We start from the raw sequence: 17,670 nt of genomic DNA on the forward strand, positions 1-17,670 counted from the left end.
CCATCATTCAGGTCTTGGCCCAAATGCCACCTCCTCGGGGAGGACTCCCTGGTCCCCCCAGCCTAAAGTCGTCCCCCACATGACTCTGCATCATGTCTGCTAAGTATCCCTACTTAGTGTGCCTCACAACCTGTGACCTCACTGTACTTCTCAGTTGCTGTTTATTAGCCCTCTTCCCCCCTTGGATGTTGACGCCGTGGGCAGGGCCCAAGTCTGTCCTGCCCCGCATTGAATCCCTGGGGCCTAACCCAGCACTTGGCACCTAGTAGGTGTTCATTAACCATTTGTAAAGCAGTGAATGAATGAATGGATGGATGGACATGGGCACCCTACTACACACCCACACCCACATGCTTTCGTACCCTCCTGCCACAACCCAGACAAGCAAAGGGGTGCTCCCCAAATGTCCTGGTGCGCCAGACACCCCAACACAAAGATCTGATGAGGCCCAGAGACTCAGGATTCTGAGGTCTCAAAACAGGGACACACAGAAGTGGCAAGACCCGGATAATAAAAAGAGAGAGAGGGAAGGAGGGCAAAAGGAAAGAAGAGAGAGAGAGAGAGAGCTGGAGAAAAGAGAAAAGAGGTAGACCAAGAGGGGAGAACAAGTTAAGCTTGGGGATAATCCTGTTTCTTCTCTTTATTAGTGAAACTAATAATTACTATTAATACCTGGCCCCTCCCGGGCCCTTTCATCCAGGCTGGTGGGGAAGTTTTGAAGATGAAAGTCAAGGTGGGGTGGGGGTGGGGGGCTCTCAGATGCAGTTTCCAGGGCTTCACAACCACTAATTAAACTTGGCAGCCCCCTCCAATTACCCCTCCCTATCCCCACCCTCCCACCATGTGGTGCCACCTGACTCAGTGTCTTTCCAGGTGGGAAACTAGCTGAAGAGCCCTGCACTTGGGGAGGAGGGACTGTCAGCAGAGAGCCAGTCTTGAGGGAGGTGCCAGAAAGAGGAACCTCACACCAGGTGGCACTGAAACTCAGGAACCCTGCCCCCAGCTGAAATTACAGCCCATCCCTGAAGCTGGCCTCCCCACCCCCACCCGGGGTCTTGTCTCCAGGCCCTGCCAGATGGTGGTGGGGGAAGTGCCGCCGAGAAGGAGAATCTAACCAGACAAAGAGACAGAGTCGGCACGGCCAGCTCCTCCACAGAGTCCCGGGGCCACCCAGACTTGGTCTCTGGCACCCTCAGAGGCCGTTTCGTTCTGCCTCCCTCAAAGAGGCCTCCCCTTTCCAGCAGCTGTGGCTGACATGGCTCCCTTGCACACCTCCAGTGATGGGGCCTTTGCTACCTTCTACCGCTGAGCCACCTGGACTGTGGACTGTGCGACCCTCTCCAATGCCTTGACGTTAGTACAGTCTAGAGGCTCCTCAATTACACCAGCAGCCCTGACCTTTCCAGTGAGCCTCAACTGGCTGTGCCATCTGTCTACTGGGGCATCCTACAGGCAGCTGCAAAAGTAACAGGGCCTGAGCTTCCAACCCCCTCCCTGCCCCCATCACGACCTCTCCCAGGGTCCACCACGTTGATAAATGGCCCCACCATTCACCCAGTGCGGAACCCTAGAGCCTGGAATCATCCTCACCCTTGCATCCCATCCATCTGAAAATCCTACCGATTCTACTTCCAAAGTACCTCTCAGACCTGGATCTGGTCCTTCCATCCTCACAGGTATGATCATGCTCCGAGCCGCCATCTTTCACCCGCATGATCATCTTTACCTGATTCTCCCAACAAAGCCAGAGTGAGCTTTTGATTTTGTTTTTGTTTTTTGAAGTTCATTTATTTTGAGAGAGAGAGACAGACAGCATGAATGAGGGAGGGGGAGAGGGGAGAGAGAGGGAGAGAGAGAGAGAGAAAGAGAGAGAATCCCAAGCAGGCTCCACACTGTCAGGGCAGCGCCTGATGAGCCAAGAACAGTGAGATCATGACCTGAGCTGAAACCAAGAGTCCAACAGTTAACTGACTGAGCCACCCACATGCCCTCAGGGTGAGCTTTGAAATACACAGATCAGAACACGCAATACCCTGCTTATAGCTCCTCACTGCCTTCCCACGGCACCTGCCTCACCAGGGCTCACCAGGCTCCTGGCCTCCTGGATGATCTTACCTCTTTCCCCCTCTTCATCTGCCCTCTCCTCCATGCAGTCTCTCAGGCTCTTTTCTGCCTTGGCAGCTCTTGGACCAGCTATTTCCTCTAGCTGTGCCTTCTTAACCTTTGAGTCTCTTCCTCAGAGTCCGGTCCCCACCCGCTTCAAGAAAAGGAGCCCACCCTTGTGACCTTCTTGGATCTGCCTGTCTCCTTCACAGCACTTACCACAATCCGTAATGATAAAGTTGTTGGCCAGTTCATTTGTATATCATCTGGCTTTCTCCCTGCTAGACTGTGCCTTCCTGTCTATGCTATCCATTGCCTTATTGTTCACCAATGCCTAGCACAGTGCCTGGCACATAGTAGGTGCTCAAGGAGCGCTCTGAATGGACAATGACCCAGAATCCATATCCTGATATCACCAACCCATTGGGCCTTGCTATTCCCTTCAAGGTGACCCAGAGCAGGTCCTTTAAAAGCCAGTCCTGGGGCACCTCAGTCGGTTGAGCATCCAACTTCAGCTCAGGTCATGATCTCATGGTTCGTGAGTTCGAGCCCCGTGTTGGGCTCTGTGTTGACAGCTCTGAGCCTGGAGACTGCTTTGGATTCTGTATCTCCCTCTCTCTCTCTGACCCTCCCCTGCTCACACTGTCTCTCTCTCTCTCTCAGAAATAAATAAAACATTTAAAAAAAAATTGAAAGCTGGTCCAGCAGCATGGCAAGGTGCACAGGCTTAGATCTATATCTGGGGGCCCTGGTGGTAACCTCTATCCATTTACTCCATTCTGAACCAGGCCAGTGACCGTGGGCACATCCCTGACCTTCTCTAGCCTCAGCTTCCCACTCTAGAAAATGAGGATAAAAATCTGAGTTCCTGGTGGTATCATGAGGCACGAAGGGAGAACGTACGCCAAGGCCACATCACAACCGTGTCCCAGGTGGATGTCCTGACTGAAGTGCAGATTCACACACACAGACTCACACTCATACTCCCCAACCAACTTCTGGGCTCAGAAACTAGGAGCCCTTCCTTAACAAACAGCAACCCCTGATCAACCTCAGCCAAGGCCGGTCCTTCCCCACAGTGTGGGGATCAGGCGCCACCTAGTGGGAAACCTAGGAGGGAGCAGGCATTCTCAGCTCCTCTGTTCCACTCAGGGGAGTTGCAACAGCTCCCTGAGACCTCCCCCACCCCGACCTTGATCTCCCTCCCTGGGCGGCTCTGGGCCTCGGAGCAAACACCCCATCCAGGCACTTAGTCTCTCAACCCGCAGTCTTGGAGCTCACTTCCCACCATTCCCTCCCCTCCAGCCACGCGGAACGTCACGGAACTTCAGGCATGATCCTGAGTGATCCATGTTTTCCACTGACTCAAGACTGTGCCACAGGTTGACTTCTCAGCCTGGAAATTCTCCCCAACCCTCATCTGCCTGTCTTGGCTGACCCCTACTCCCACTCTGGGCCCACTCTGGGCCTCTACGTGAACAGCACCTCCCTAGAAGCTGCTGACCAAGCCAGACCTGCCCTCTGTTGCCCCCACAGGCGCCCTACACGCCCTGTTGCTAAGCAGACTTCACATACTCCATGCTTCTTGCCTGTAGTCCTCCTTCGACAACGATCTTGACAAAGGCTCTGTGATGCTTCCCTCTGCATGCTAAGTGCTGGGAGGGTCCGGGGCTCATGCACCCAGACTGGGGGGTCTGTGAGCCTCAGAAGCAGGTGGGTCACAGCCTTTGGAGGATGGAAACCGAGGTTTTCCAGGAGGGACGCAGGGACTGCCACCATTCCTTGCTCCCTTTTGCAAAACCTGCCTCCAAGGGGAGCAGAGGATGGAATCTATGAGCAAATTGAAGTATGGACAGTTGCTAAGCATAGGAAGCGTGGCGCGTTCCAGGCTGGGCTTGAGAGCCCAGCAGAGGGCTGGGTTGGGGTTTCTCAGGCCAACTCTCTGCTCTTCGTTTACCCATTCAACAGATATTTAGAAAACACCTAGATTTGATATTTAAAATAGCTGAGCTCTTTGGGGTGCCTGGGTGGCTCGGTCAGTTGAATGTCCAACTCTTGATTTCAGCTGAGCTCTTTGGGGTGCCTGGGTGGCTCGGTCAGTTGAATGTCCAACTCTTGATTTCAGCTGAGCTCTTTGGGGTGCCTGGGTGGCTCGGTCAGTTGAATGTCCAACTATTGACTTCAGCTCAGGTCATGATCCCAGCCAGGGTTGTGGGATCGAGCCCCGCCGTGGGTTCTGGGGTGAATGCTGAGCATGGGGCCTGCTTGGGATTCTCTCTCTCTCTCTCTCTCTCTCTCTTTCCCTGTGACCCTTGTCAGGCTCACACATGCTCTCTCCTTCTAATAAAAAAATAAAATATCCAGGCTTTGTAGTCAGATTGTCTGGGCTCAGATTCCCGCACCACCACTGATGGCTATTGACTGCTTCCTTGTTTCCTTCGTTGTAAAATGAAGGGAATAAAAAATTTCCACCTCACAGGGTGATTGAAAGGATTCAATGGGATGATACACGCACCTCACTTAGTAGAGAGTCGGGCATGCTGTAAGTGATTAATGTAGGCGCTCTTGTTGCTACTGTTGTTCATTAAGCAGTTGCAATGTTCAGTCACTAGTCTCTGGGGCCGGTACCTGCCCACCCCACACCCAGGGCCTCCCGTGTTTCTGCACTCTGGTCCCTGTGGGGTGTCCTCTGGCAGCCCCTCTTCGGTCCCCACCCTCAATCCCCCTTCAGCTCCTCAAAGCCTCCTGCTGCCCTCAGGAATCCCAGGCCATCAAAGGGGAGCCTGGGTGGCTCAGTTCTTTAAGCGTTGGGTTTCTGTGCTGACAGCTCAGAGCCTGGAGCCTGCTTCGGATTCTGTGTCTCTCCCTCTCTGTCCCTCTCCCACTCTCATTCTGTCTCTCAAAAATAAACACACATTACAAAAATTAATTAAAAAAAAAAAAGGAATGCCAGACCATTAGCAATGGGATCTCTCTCTCTCCCAGTCTCTTCTCTGGATATTCTTGCTCCGTCCTAGGAAAGCTGGCCCACCGCTGAGGACGCTGCACTTCCCTGCAGGCCTCTGGGCAGCTTCCCCGCTATGCAAGTGAGAGAAGGAGGCAGGAGCCACAGGATGTGAGACTGTGGTCCGGCTGCCCACTGTCATTTCCAGGCCATTCTCCTTCCCTCCTCCCTAAAGGACACCAGTTTTGAATCTTGTCACCGCACGCGTGTGTAGCCAGGAAGCATTACTCCACCTCAGCGCAGACATCTACCAGCCCCTGGGGCACCACCTGCCATCCTCAAGGACTTTCTGTACCCTGGACTCAGTTTCACGCTCAATCAGGCTGTCCCTGTTTCAGTTCTTGGTCCTCTTCGTTTTCACACAGAGGATGCTGCCATCACCCTGGATCTGCTCTTCTCTAAAGAGCTCATCCCCCCGCCCATCCGGACCACTCACTCCTACGGTCTTACCAAGCCTGCAAGTCCTCTTTGAACAAGCATCTCAATCTCACGCCCCTTGGCCCCTGACTGCCAGCCCAGAGTATCAGTCAGTGACTGACTTCAGCTGTCCTTCGCCCCACTGGGACCTCTGACCTGTTGCCCCCATAATCTTTAGGGTGTCCCTTAGCCCCTTGACATTCTCATGGCCCCAGTCATCCAGCTTCAATGTCGTGCTCAATCATGGTCACTGTTCTGGGCACTCACCCTAATCCTCCTGCCTGTCTCTCAAGTTCTCGTCTCTTGACAAATGCTGTTTATTCCATGCCTGCATCCACGCAGCTGAACGTGGCTGGAGAAAACACCAACCACTAACCTCAAGTGGGCCTTTAATGCTGCCTTGGAATCATCCTCCACTGCCCTAGACCTCGGTGACCACTTCAAGCCTTCTCTCACCTCCAACCTTCCATATGCCTCTGCGCACCTCCAGCCTCGTGCTACTCCCCCAGTGAGACCAGTCTCCAGCCCCCACCCCCGCACGTGCTCCCCCTGCAGCACCTTCCTTCTCCCCCATTTGCACAGGTGCGCTATCCACGCTCCTACCCAAAGCCGATTCCTCCCTGTGGGCTCTAAAGCCCATCAGATCTCACGTGCTCAAGGACACAGCTCCTTCCTCAAATTTTCACTCCCATCGGTGTACAAACATCTGTTGTGGATGCAGCCTTAAAAAAGAAAACCCAAAAGAACCTCTTGATCTCATTTCCTCTTTCTCTCATCCTCTGCCTTTTGCATGTGTTATTTCTTTCTTAAATCTACTCCATCCAAACGTTCCGCTGATAGGCACGCACGATGAAGCCGCTCTTGTGGGGGTGGCCAGTGCCCGCCATGTTGCTGCATCCACGCACAGTCTCGGCCCTTCTCCTGGATTCCCTTTCTTCACTTGGCTTCTCGCACACCCCCTCTCAGTTCTCCTTCCATTTTACTGTTCCCTGCTTCTTTTTCTCTTATCCCCATGCTTTGACGCCCAGTCTCTGAAGCTCTTCTCTATCTGGACTCAGCCTCCCCATTGTCACCAACAGTCTCATGATTTCAAATACCATCCAGATGCTGAAGATGGCTCTCTTCAATTCCAGACACATCTATCCCCCAAACCTCCTTGGCATCTCCACTTGGATGTGCACTGAACACCTCAGACTCAGGCCTCAGGTTGAACATCTGATCTTCCCCTGAAAACCAACTCCACCCTCGGCCTTCCCCATCCTAGCTGATGGCCACTCCATCCTTCCAGTTCCTTCTGCCATAAGTGCTGGAATCATTTTTGATAATTCTCTTTCTCTTATGCCTCCTGTCTAACCTATCAAGAAATCCCGTTGGATCTACTTCAGAAATACAATCGAACTTTGATCACTTCTTTCTGTCCCTACTGATGCCACCTGGGTCTCAGCTACCAGTATCTTTTCCCTCTAAACTGGAACCTCCCCTTCTTTGTTAGCCCGTCACCCCCACCAGTACACCTGCCGAGAGCCTGTTCTCCACAGAGCATCCTCATTGGCCCTATTAAAACATAAGTCAGGGGGCACCTGGGTGGCTCAGTTGGTTAAGCGTCTGACTCTTGAATTCGGCTCAGGTCATGATCTCACGGTTTGTGGGATCGAGCCCCACATCAGGCTCCACATTGACACCATGGATCCTGCTTGGGATTCTCTCTCTCTCCCTCTCTCTGCCCCTCCCCCCTCTCGTGTTTTCTCTCTCTCTCTCAAAATAAATAAACTTAAAAAAAATATATATAAGTAAGATTCTGTCCCTCCTCTGCTCAAAACCGTCTGATGGCTCCATTCAGAGTAAAAAGCAAAGTCCTCCCAATGACCTAAAGGCCTACACGATGTGCCCATACCACCCATTCCCCGCCATCACTACATCTCCTCGCTGCGCTCCAGCCACACTGGCGTCCTTACGGGGTTCCTGCACCAGGTCAGTGGTCCACTTGTGAGCCTTTGTACATGCTGTTCCCTCTGCCTGTGATAATCTTCCCTTAGATACTGGCAACGCTCGCTCCTTTTCCTGCCTCCCCCTCTGCTCGAATCTCTCAACAAGGCTACCTCGCCGTCTCACTTTAAATCTGCCACATGCCCCACCTCTTTCCTGAGAACCCCCCACCCCTGCAATATCCTTTACCTTCCTCAATGTTTCCTTCTTTCCAGAGTCACCGGTCACCTTTTAATATAATAGGGAATTTATTTAGATATTATGCCTGCCCTTGCCGCCAGAATACAAACCCCAAGAAGGGAGGGATCATTGTCTGTTTTGGTCACAAATGTATCCCAAGTATCTAGAACGGTGCGAGACGTGTACTAAGTGCTCAGCAAGTCTTTACTGAATGACTGAATAAGGCATGAGAGTTGACGGCAAACACATTCCCTGTGCTCACAGTGCTGACAGGGCATGGGACAGGGTGGGATGGAGAAAGCAGGCAACGCAAAAGAGAGGTAGGACCCAGCAGAAAGTGGCTCCCACCATTCCTCCAGCATGATCTCCCATCCCTCTTCCCTTGCACACAATACCCCACCCATACTGGCCATGTTTTTAATTCCTTGAACTCCCCAAGTGCCTCCCCACCTCACGGCCTTTGCATAAGCTGCTCTCCTTGTCCAGACCATTCTTTCCACGAATTTAATGAATTCTTATTCTGTTTTTAAGTCTTAGCTTAAATGTCAGTATTATTATATCTCAGAGGTTGGCACAGAGCAAGTACCAAATGAAGACATGGACTTCAATATATATTTTAAAAATACCATTATTATCTCATTTTACAGATGAGAAAACTAAAGCCAAGAGAGTTTACAATTTTTGCCCAAAGGCACACAACTAATAACTCTTTGTAGAAATAATACATATCCTGATTGAATCATCAAACTGGAGTTTGAAAGCAGTGGCTTTGAAGATTTGATATGAAAATAAGACTTCCCTGTAAAAGGAAATATGTTCTTCTTTTTAAAAGAATAAGCATTTGTTATGTTATTTAATTTTTTAAAGTAGGCTCTATGCCCAACATGGGGCTTGAACTCATGAACCTGAGATCAAAAGTCACATGCTCTACCAACTAAGTCAGCCAGGTGCCTGGCTATTACAGAGGTAACTGTATGGATTGCCTTTAGCCATAAGATTAAGCCATGCTCCCTTCAAGTTTTCCCTCACTGAGGTCTGTTTAGTAAAACTCCTATCCAAAGCAAGAACTCACTCCACAATTCTCCAATCTCTGCTATCATACCTCTTCTAGTGAGGAATTTACTACTTGAGAATAAAAAGCCCTCCCTTTTCAGGATTATCAACAGACAATTCACAGAAAAAATGCAAAACAATCCATAAAAAGACATCTCACTGTACTAACCATGGCAGAAATACCATATAGTAGGAGACATATTTAGTTTCTCAGTTAAGCAGAAGTGGAAATTGACATGAACTTTCTGGAGGACTGTTTAGCAACAGGTATCAAAATTTCAGATATATATTCCTTTTGACTTCCGGCAATCTACCCTGAGGAAAGAAAGGCACAAGTATATTTTAGACAGTTTTGTTTACATTTACAAATTTTGTGTCCACCAACAGAGAACTAGTTAAATAATGGTTCAGCTACACAAAGGAATATCAGGTAGTAGTTAAAAATCATACAATACAGATATTCCATGGGGGCACCAGGGTGGCTCAGTCAGTTAAGCTTCCAACTTTGGCTCAGATCATGATCTGGCAGTTTGAGTTTGAGCAAAGCATTCAGCTCTGTGCTAGCCTGGAGCCTGTTTTGGATTCTGTGTCTCCCTCTCTCTTTGCCCTTCCCCTGCTTGCACTCTATCTCTCTCTCAAAAATACATAAACATTAAAATAATATAAAAAAATACAGCTATTCCTGGTTGCTTGCAAGGAAGAGGATAGAGTTGCCGGGGGTAGAGGTGAGAGGAAGACTTTTTTTTTTTTGCATACTTTTTCATATATGTTTGTACTTTTTAAAAATTTTTGTGAATGCACTCAATATTCAAAATAACAAGTACAATTTTAAATATTTGTAAAAAAAATGTTGTAGTTCTCTACTAGTTATAGGAAGATGTCCACAATGTTGAGGAAAAAAAGGTTACCAATTGCATGCAGAATATGATTTCATTTACAGAAGACTGTGTGTTATATGATAAAAATATAGATATAGAAAGTTATTTCTGGAATTATGCGCCAATTCAATAATGATAATTTGATAACGGTGGTATCACTAGAAGAAAGAATTTAGAAATGGTTTTTACTATCTACTTTATTGTATGGATAGTTTATGAGCATAGTTTTTTTAACCATCAGGAAAAAATATTGCAAGGTTATTCTCTTTTCTTAAGAAAAGGAAGTGCCTTCTCTGTATGTATTTGCATAGATCATGTTTGGAAAGGACACATCCCAAGGTGTTAATTGTGATGGGTAAGAGTGTCATTGCTTTTTCTCTTTTGTTCTCCTTTTGCTCTCCTTTGAGAATGTTTCTATGTTTCTCTTTTATAGGTATTCTGTAATTAATTACTTTTGTAAAGGGGAAAAGAAGCACTACTTTTTAAAAAAGGAGGTCTTCTGTAAATTGAGTTAAAGCTGTTTGGTGGCATCAATTCTAGTGAAGAAAGGGCCGTATGTTACTCTGTATAATCGCTCATTTTGTTAAAAAATGTCATATACATGAAATATATGTAGTCTATTACATGTTCTTTATATAGGTACATATAGTACATCTATATGTATATATACATATATAACGTGACTTATTTCATTGCCCTTTCCCATGTCTCCATCTATACATTCTCTCAACCCTTCTAGGTCCTTCACTATTAGAGGAATACATGGAAGTAGCTACCATACAGTCTTCGAAGTCAGAATTCAAATCAGCCACAAATGTGTGATCTTAGTTAACATCCTTTAACTGTAAAAATGAAATAAAAATACTTATCTATCTGATAATTTTGTGAGGCTTAAATGAAGCAATGCATATAAATCGCTCAGCCCAAGCTAGTAAATAATAAATATTGAATAATTTATCCTTATTTTGCTCAGGACATAGTCGACCAGTCTGTGATCAGCGTTGTTGTTGTTGTTATTGCCCTCCGCGCCACGAGAGGCGCTGCCGTCTCCGGGCTTACTAGGCGCGGGCTCAGGATGGAAGAAGTCCGTCTAGGCGCGGCCGCCACCATCTTTGCAAGTGGGTCCGTGCCACTCAGCAGATGTAGCTGCTTCGTGCAGTCTCAGAGGCAGACCTGCTCGCAGCGACACCTTGCCCCTTGCCTCCTTTAGCGCTCTTTTAAGTACACCGCCTTTCCCAAGGGCGAGTCTTCAATTCCTTGGAAACGGGCCGCCGGCCTCGCTGCGTGACCTCAGACGTTCACTTCCGGGAACGCGGACGTGACCCGTCGCCCCGCCCTCTCTCGCTCTCTCTTTCCGGTGGCGGAATCTAGAGAAGACGCGCAGGTAAGAGGCTTCAGCGGGTTCAATCGAGTGGCATCGTGAGGCAGGGGTACCCATCGGGGTCTGGGGCGCGGGTCTGGGGTATTTCCGCGGAAGCCGAGTCAGGTGCCAGGCGAGAGGAGTGCGGCCGGCCGACCCCAGACTCGGGGGCGCGCCGGGTCTCGGAAGGCGGCGGTCTTGCCTCAAAGAGGAGCTTGGGAAGTGGGGGTGAGAGTGGCCACAGCCCTGAAGGCCCTGACTCCGCGCTGCCACCTCGGTTCCGTCTAAGGGGCCGCACAGCATGTTTGGGAAGGAGCGGGGACTCTAGTCTGAGTGGCTTCTGCCAGCTTCTTGAGCGGTCGCAGGCCGGGCGCCTGATCTGTCGTGTTTCCTCGTTTGGGAAATGGGATTAATTGTCCGGATTCCGTGGGGTTGTAGTGAGGATTCAGGGACGGAATCGGGAGAAAGGGCCCTGGGTTGGGTGCTCTCTGAGCCCGATTGGTTGCTAGGTCTGGCACGTTGTAAGTACTGGGCGCTTAGGGCGCGCCTTACAAAGCCTGAAATTGAGGGTAGGGAATGTACATGAGTGTTGACAATACCTACCATGCGTTTATATGTTCGGCGAGGACCGTTCTCATCGCCCGTTCAGGGCGGCATGGAGTGGGGACACGGCACATCGGCCTTTGTGGAGTGGCCACGGCGGGAATTCGTCGTCGTGCTTCCTTAGTTCAGGTCTGCTGGTCTTTCTGGGCTTCCCGAGGCAGAACTTCGAGCTTTTCTTTGGTACCTTCCTTACGGTTCTTACTCCGAAAGAGGATGTAATTTCACCGTAGGAACAGCTACCTTGGTACATCCAAGGCCTGCACTTGTGCTTCCTGGGGTCATTCGCTAGACCTTGTACAAGGAAGGCTCTGGGGAGATCCAGGCACGCAGGAGACAAGGACTTTCTCAGGTCTGGACTGGTGGTTCATCGTGGAATAGAAGCATCTTGGCACAGGGCAGAGCGTGCTGGACTGGGAGTTGGGGTGTTGGCTTTTAAGTGTGGTTTTGCCACTGTCATTACAAACCTAAGTAAGGCCATGTTTGCCTTCATCTGGAAGGGTACAGCCTAAATCATCTGAGCCTTTCTTACTTCTGGTGTCTTCTGGAAGTGTTAGGAAATTGTTCCGGTTCTTGAGTCTCGGGAGGTGCTTTGGGCAGAAAGTCGTCCTCTCTTAACCTTCCACGTACCTTACCTGCCTTCTTCATTTGACGGTGTAATTGCCCTTCCATTACATGCTATGTCAGATTAGAGGTACTTGGTTTCACTAACACTTGAGTCTCTAGGATGGGGCTTTTCCATCAGCCTTCCAAAAGAATGTTTTATTTCCTTTGATGCCCGATTCTAGTAAAAGTTTAAGAATTTGGTTTTGGGGCGTATGGGTCACTCAGTCGGTTAAGTGTCCGACTTCAGCACAGGTCATGATCTCATGGTTCATGAGCTCAAGCCTGGCGTTAGGCTCTGTGCTAATGGCTCAGAGCCTGGAGCCTGCTTGAGATTCTGTGTCTCCCTCTCTCTCTGCCCCCCCCACCCCCTCCACTCTGTCTCTGTCTCTTAAAAATAATTTAGAAATTTTTAAATTAAAAAAAAAGAATTTGGTTTTGATAAGTTGTGGAAGGATAGCAGGAGATGAATTGTCAGAAGATGGGAGATAGCATTTAAAGTGGCTTTTGGAGGGATCTGGTAGAGCCCGGGATATAGTGGGAGATGAAGCCAGGGGGATATGTGGGTAGGGGACCTTTGAATTCTAAGCCAAGGAGTTAGTGCAGAGTTCAGGCAGCAGGTGTCTTCCATAAAAGGTCTTCAGCTGTCACCAATTCACGGGTAGGTCCTTGGCCTTCTAATCATTTTTGGATGTAGTCTTAAAGTCTTTGAGCCTAACCAGTAAATGATACTTGGGGTCTAGCAGGCCAGAAGCACTCCTGGTACTGGAAGTATTGGGAAGCATAGACGAGGAATCCCTTACCTGGTGCCCCTTACTGCTCTGCAACTGACTTGCATCACTCTACACAAATCCTCAGCAACTTCTCAGGATCTGTATAGCAGGCAGTAAGACCCAGGGAGAATTGATTTACCCAGGTGGGCAGAGCTGTCAGTTGGTCTTGGAGGTCTCTCGAGACCTAAGCCAGTGTTTTTCATGTTTTTGAGGCCTACTTGGTAAAAATTGGAGGGTTAATTGTGGTCTTGCTGCTAGAACTCTAGGCTGCTTTCCTGTAAGTGCTATGATGTGTGCTTTTAGTAAATTCAGGAGAGAGGTTATCTGCACGTACTTTGCTTCTTTAGTCCCCAGTTGAAATCTCCATAGTGCAGGGAGAAGTGAGTTTAGGCAGAGAAGAGCGTGCACAGACCTGGCGGGAGGGAAGGGAGACACAGGAGCAAAACTTGCAGATTTCCTTTAATAGCCAGGAAAAGGATTGTGGAAACCTCTTGTCTGTTGCTAACGTGGAGATTTTTTTACTTCCTTTCAGAAATGGCACCTCGCAAGGGGAAAGAAAAGAAGGAAGAACAGGTCATCAGTCTTGGACCTCAGGTAGCCGAAGGAGAAAATGTGTTTGGTGTGTGCCACATCTTTGCATCCTTCAATGACACTTTTGTCCATGTCACCGATCTTTCTGGCAAGTGAGTACTTGGGGGAAGAGATGCCCCTGGAATTGGGTGGCGGTGTAAGGGGTTCTCTTGAAAGAATTAAAAAGTTCAGATAAGGAAATGTGTTTGGTTGTTTAGTTGCAAATACTGTGATATCCCAGGCATCTGAGTTATGAGAAAGACATTCTGTGCCCTTGTGTCCCTGAAGTGTGGTCATCCTTGAATCCTCAGTTTCTCGGTACTTTGGAGGAGCAGTGGTGGACTGGAAGTCCGCCCTACATACAGGTTCCGGCTGCCGTTAGCAAGTCACTCAAATTCTAAGCTTTGGTTTTGTCATCTGTAAGGTGAGGTTATTAATGCCTACCTCATGGAGCAATTGAGAGGGTTAAGTGTAGAAGTAAATTTATATTGTTAATACAGCATCCCATTAATTTGGGTCTTTGAACCCCATCAAGGCAGAACCCTGGCAGTCCTGTTAGAAAGGAGGATGAATATTCATGTTGACCTTTGTCTTCTGCCATACCTGACTGTGGTGCTCTTTCCTCTTTACTAAGTGCGAAAAGCACTTAGAATCCTTGTTGCATGAGCAAAATGACTGTGAGCTTTTGTTCCCAGAGAAACCATCTGCCGCGTGACTGGTGGGATGAAGGTGAAGGCTGACCGGGATGAGTCCTCTCCCTACGCTGCCATGTTGGCTGCCCAGGATGTAGCCCAGAGGTGCAAGGAGTTGGGCATCACCGCTCTCCACATCAAACTCCGGGCCACAGGAGGAAATAGGTACGTGAGGCTGGGGCCGGGTGGTGAGATCTCTGGGCTTGGATGCCAGAGCCCCTGGATTTGAGGCTTGGTTTTTCTCTTGTGACTTTACACAAGCCATTTAAGTGTGTTCATGTTTAGTAGTTGCACCACCACCTCTGCTTCCCCCTCCCTGACTTAACTATGATTATTGAGCACTTATATACCAGGTATTGTGTTCTGGGTACTAGAAAAGAATGATGGAAAAGGATAGCTATCACTTCTTCTGTATAGAGGCACCTAGGCACCTTAAACAACCTAAGGGGACTGTGTGCTTCCCATTTGTGGCAAGTGCTAGGAAGCAAAGGTATGGTGTCAGCCATGGGAGTTAGTGACAAACTGTAATTTCAACTAAGACCTAAATATTGTGCCAGGAATAGGTCCAGTGAAAGGACAAGGAGAAGATACTCAGCAAGATACAACTGCAGTGAAAAAGTCTTGAGTGGAAATGAACTTGGCACATTTCTGGGAAAGAGTGTTATGAGTTGTGATCGGAGAACTAGGCAGGAGCAAGTTCTGGTTAGGTCTTAAGGATTTGGACTTCAGCCGAAGAGGGTGGGAGAAGCATAAGACCTTTTTAACGGTAATGACTTGATGACATTGGGCATTTTTAAAGTTTATTTAGAGAGAGAGCATGACCACTAGCCATGGAGGGGCAGAGAACATCCCAGGCAGGCTCCGTGCTGTCAGCACAGAGTCCAGTGTGGGGCTCAATCCCATGAGATCATGACCTACGCCAAAATCAGGAGTCAGGCATTTAACCACCTAAGTCCCCCAGGTGCCCTGAGATTGGACTCCGCTNCATGGAGGGGCAGAGAACATCCCAGGCAGGCTCCGTGCTGTCAGCACAGAGTCCAGTGTGGGGCTCAATCCCATGAGATCATGACCTACGCCAAAATCAGGAGTCAGGCATTTAACCACCTAAGTCCCCCAGGTGCCCTGAGATTGGACTCCGCNCAGGCTCTGAGCTGTCAGCACAGAGCCCGATGTGGGGCTTGAACTCATGGGCCACGAGATCATGACCTGAGCTGAAGTTATACACTTAACTGACTAAGCCACCCAGGCACCCCAAGATGGGACATTTTTGAAGATGACTGCTTGTGTTGGGACATGGGGCTGGCCCATTTGGTAGAGCATGCAACTCTTGATCTCACGGTCATGAGTTCAAGCCCCACATTGGGCATAGAGCTTATGTCAAAACAAAATAAAAGCGATGAGTCCTCTGTGGCACCAGACCAGGTGAAGTGGTCCACTGAGAAGATGCTGTGTCTTGGTTTGGGGCAGGTGGAGCAGTTGGAAATGAACAGATCACCAAAAAAGAATTCTAGCCTGTGGCAGAAAGTGACAGTGCTTTAAATGGGCTGAAGTCAGAGCAAAGCACAAACTATGACCCATGGGCCAGAAAATAATGCAACAAAAATCATAAGTGGCCCACTAAACCTTAAGTATTCATTGTTTGGGGTGCCTGGGTGGTTGTTGGTAAGTGCCCATCTCTGATTTCAGATCAATTCTTGATCTCCAGTTCCTTGAGTTCAAGGCCCACATTGGGCACTGTTTGGCCTTTTAAGGAAAGTTACAGATTCCTTAACTATAGGGTTATGGGATCTTAGAACCCCTAATGAGTTGGACGGAGCTTTTCTTAACATATATCCTCATTTCCTAGAACCAAGACCCCTGGACCTGGGGCCCAGTCAGCTCTGAGAGCCCTTGCCCGCTCAGGAATGAAGATTGGGCGGATTGGTAAGTGTCCCCCTCCAGCTAGCATTTGGATTGGCTTTGAAGTATTAACCCCAGAAAGCTTGTGATGTACCCAGTGGATGCAGTGCTTGGGTCTGGGGACTGTTGGTAATGAAGGTTGTAAATGGGGACTGCAAGAGGCACCATGTGACAAAACTTCTCCCTGAACACCCCTGTCACCTTGTTGTGAATCTTGACCTTCTCTTCTGCATTGGGACAGCAGTTTGATTTCTTAACCTCTATGTCCCACACTGCCTGGTGCATACGGCTTGGGACCGTGGCTGGTGGAACTGACAGGGGAATCATTGTCCATCCTCTTCAGTGTTTCTTAAGGGAGTTGGCATTTTGTGTGGTCTGTCTCCTTATTTGTTGGACCGTTTGTAGCCTTGGTCCTTGCCTACTAAGTATTAGAGTACACCAGTCATTGTGCCCTTGGGTAATGAATGCAGGGAGCGACACCTCCTGTAGTTGAGAATCACAGTGAGTCCCATATATCTGTGTAGTGCCTGCCCCCTCGTGCCTGTGATCTCCCAACCCTTTTTAGCCCCTGAGATGTTAGCCCTTCCCTGTGTCCATGCACATGGTAGCATCATGTACTGATCCCTCTGTCTGGTGGTACAGCCCTTTCCTCTTAAGATGTTATTTTTTCAGAATATTTTCAACCTTTTACTGACTGAAAAGAAGCCAGTCTTAGGTGTCCTATTTAGTAGAATCTTTCCACTAGAGAGTCAGTGGGCTGGGTGTCAGAAACCTGATTCCTCTCCTGCTTCTGACATTGTATGTAAGTTGTATATCTTTTCTGAGCCTCAGTTTTCCCTGCATAAAAATGAGTTCAGACTACAGAAATTTTGAGGAAGCAGCAGATGGGGCAGTCCGCATCTGTCATATATGGAGGATTTGTGTGGGGCGCAGCGGGATCCACTGCTGGTCTGTTAGGCCACTGGTCTAGGGAGGTCTGGGCTCCTTCCCATCAATCTCTAGGCAATGATGTTTTCTCTTCCTCCCCACAGAGGATGTCACCCCCATCCCCTCTGATAGCACCCGCAGGAAGGGGGGTCGCCGTGGTCGCCGTCTGTGAACAGGATTCCTCAAATTATTGTTTTCTGTTAATAAATTGCCTTTGTGTAAGCCATTTCGACTCCAGTCCTCTCTCCTTCACGTAGGGACCACCCTTCAGGGATATTTGGCTCTCTCCTCCCAGCTACATTTGACCAGGGCAGAAGACCGATTTGCAATCACAGGTGCAGCACAAAGCAGGAGGCATTTAATAGATACATTACTGCAGAGGATATAGATCACTTGCCAAACAGGAATACGGGATGTTGGTTAGGCCCCTGACGTGCGACAGGATGAGCCTGTGTTCTGTGAAATGACTTCCTGGGAGGAGGAGCCTAAGGAGAGGTGAGGTACCTGCGTGCGGTTGGGTGTTTTCCACACTGGTTGTGGCACTTTTTGCCTCCACCGTCTAAAGCCGACCAAGACCTTAGAGACCTTGCTTTGAAAAGGAGATGTTGGTCCCCCAAAACGGACC

The 17,670-nt window shown here is 49.0% G+C and overlaps 1 protein-coding gene across 1 annotated transcript; it reads left to right on the forward strand.

Annotated features, from left to right (window-relative positions):
* The first annotated feature begins 10,899 nt into the window (after window positions 1–10,899).
* LOC144235456 (small ribosomal subunit protein uS11) lies at window positions 10,900–17,271 on the forward strand. Its single transcript, XM_077769004.1, has 5 exons — window positions 10,900–11,005; window positions 13,490–13,640; window positions 14,223–14,384; window positions 16,066–16,142; window positions 17,150–17,271. The coding sequence occupies exons 2-5, from the start codon at window positions 13,492–13,494 to the stop codon at window positions 17,215–17,217; spliced, it is 456 nt and encodes a 151-aa protein (XP_077625130.1). The 5' UTR covers window positions 10,900–11,005; window positions 13,490–13,491; the 3' UTR covers window positions 17,218–17,271.
* Window positions 17,272–17,670: the final 399 nt, after the last annotated feature.

This window comes from Crocuta crocuta, unplaced genomic scaffold (assembly GCF_008692635.1).
Source record: "Crocuta crocuta isolate KB4526 unplaced genomic scaffold, BGI_CrCroc_1.0 scaffold340, whole genome shotgun sequence".
NCBI lineage: Eukaryota > Metazoa > Chordata > Mammalia > Carnivora > Hyaenidae > Crocuta > Crocuta crocuta.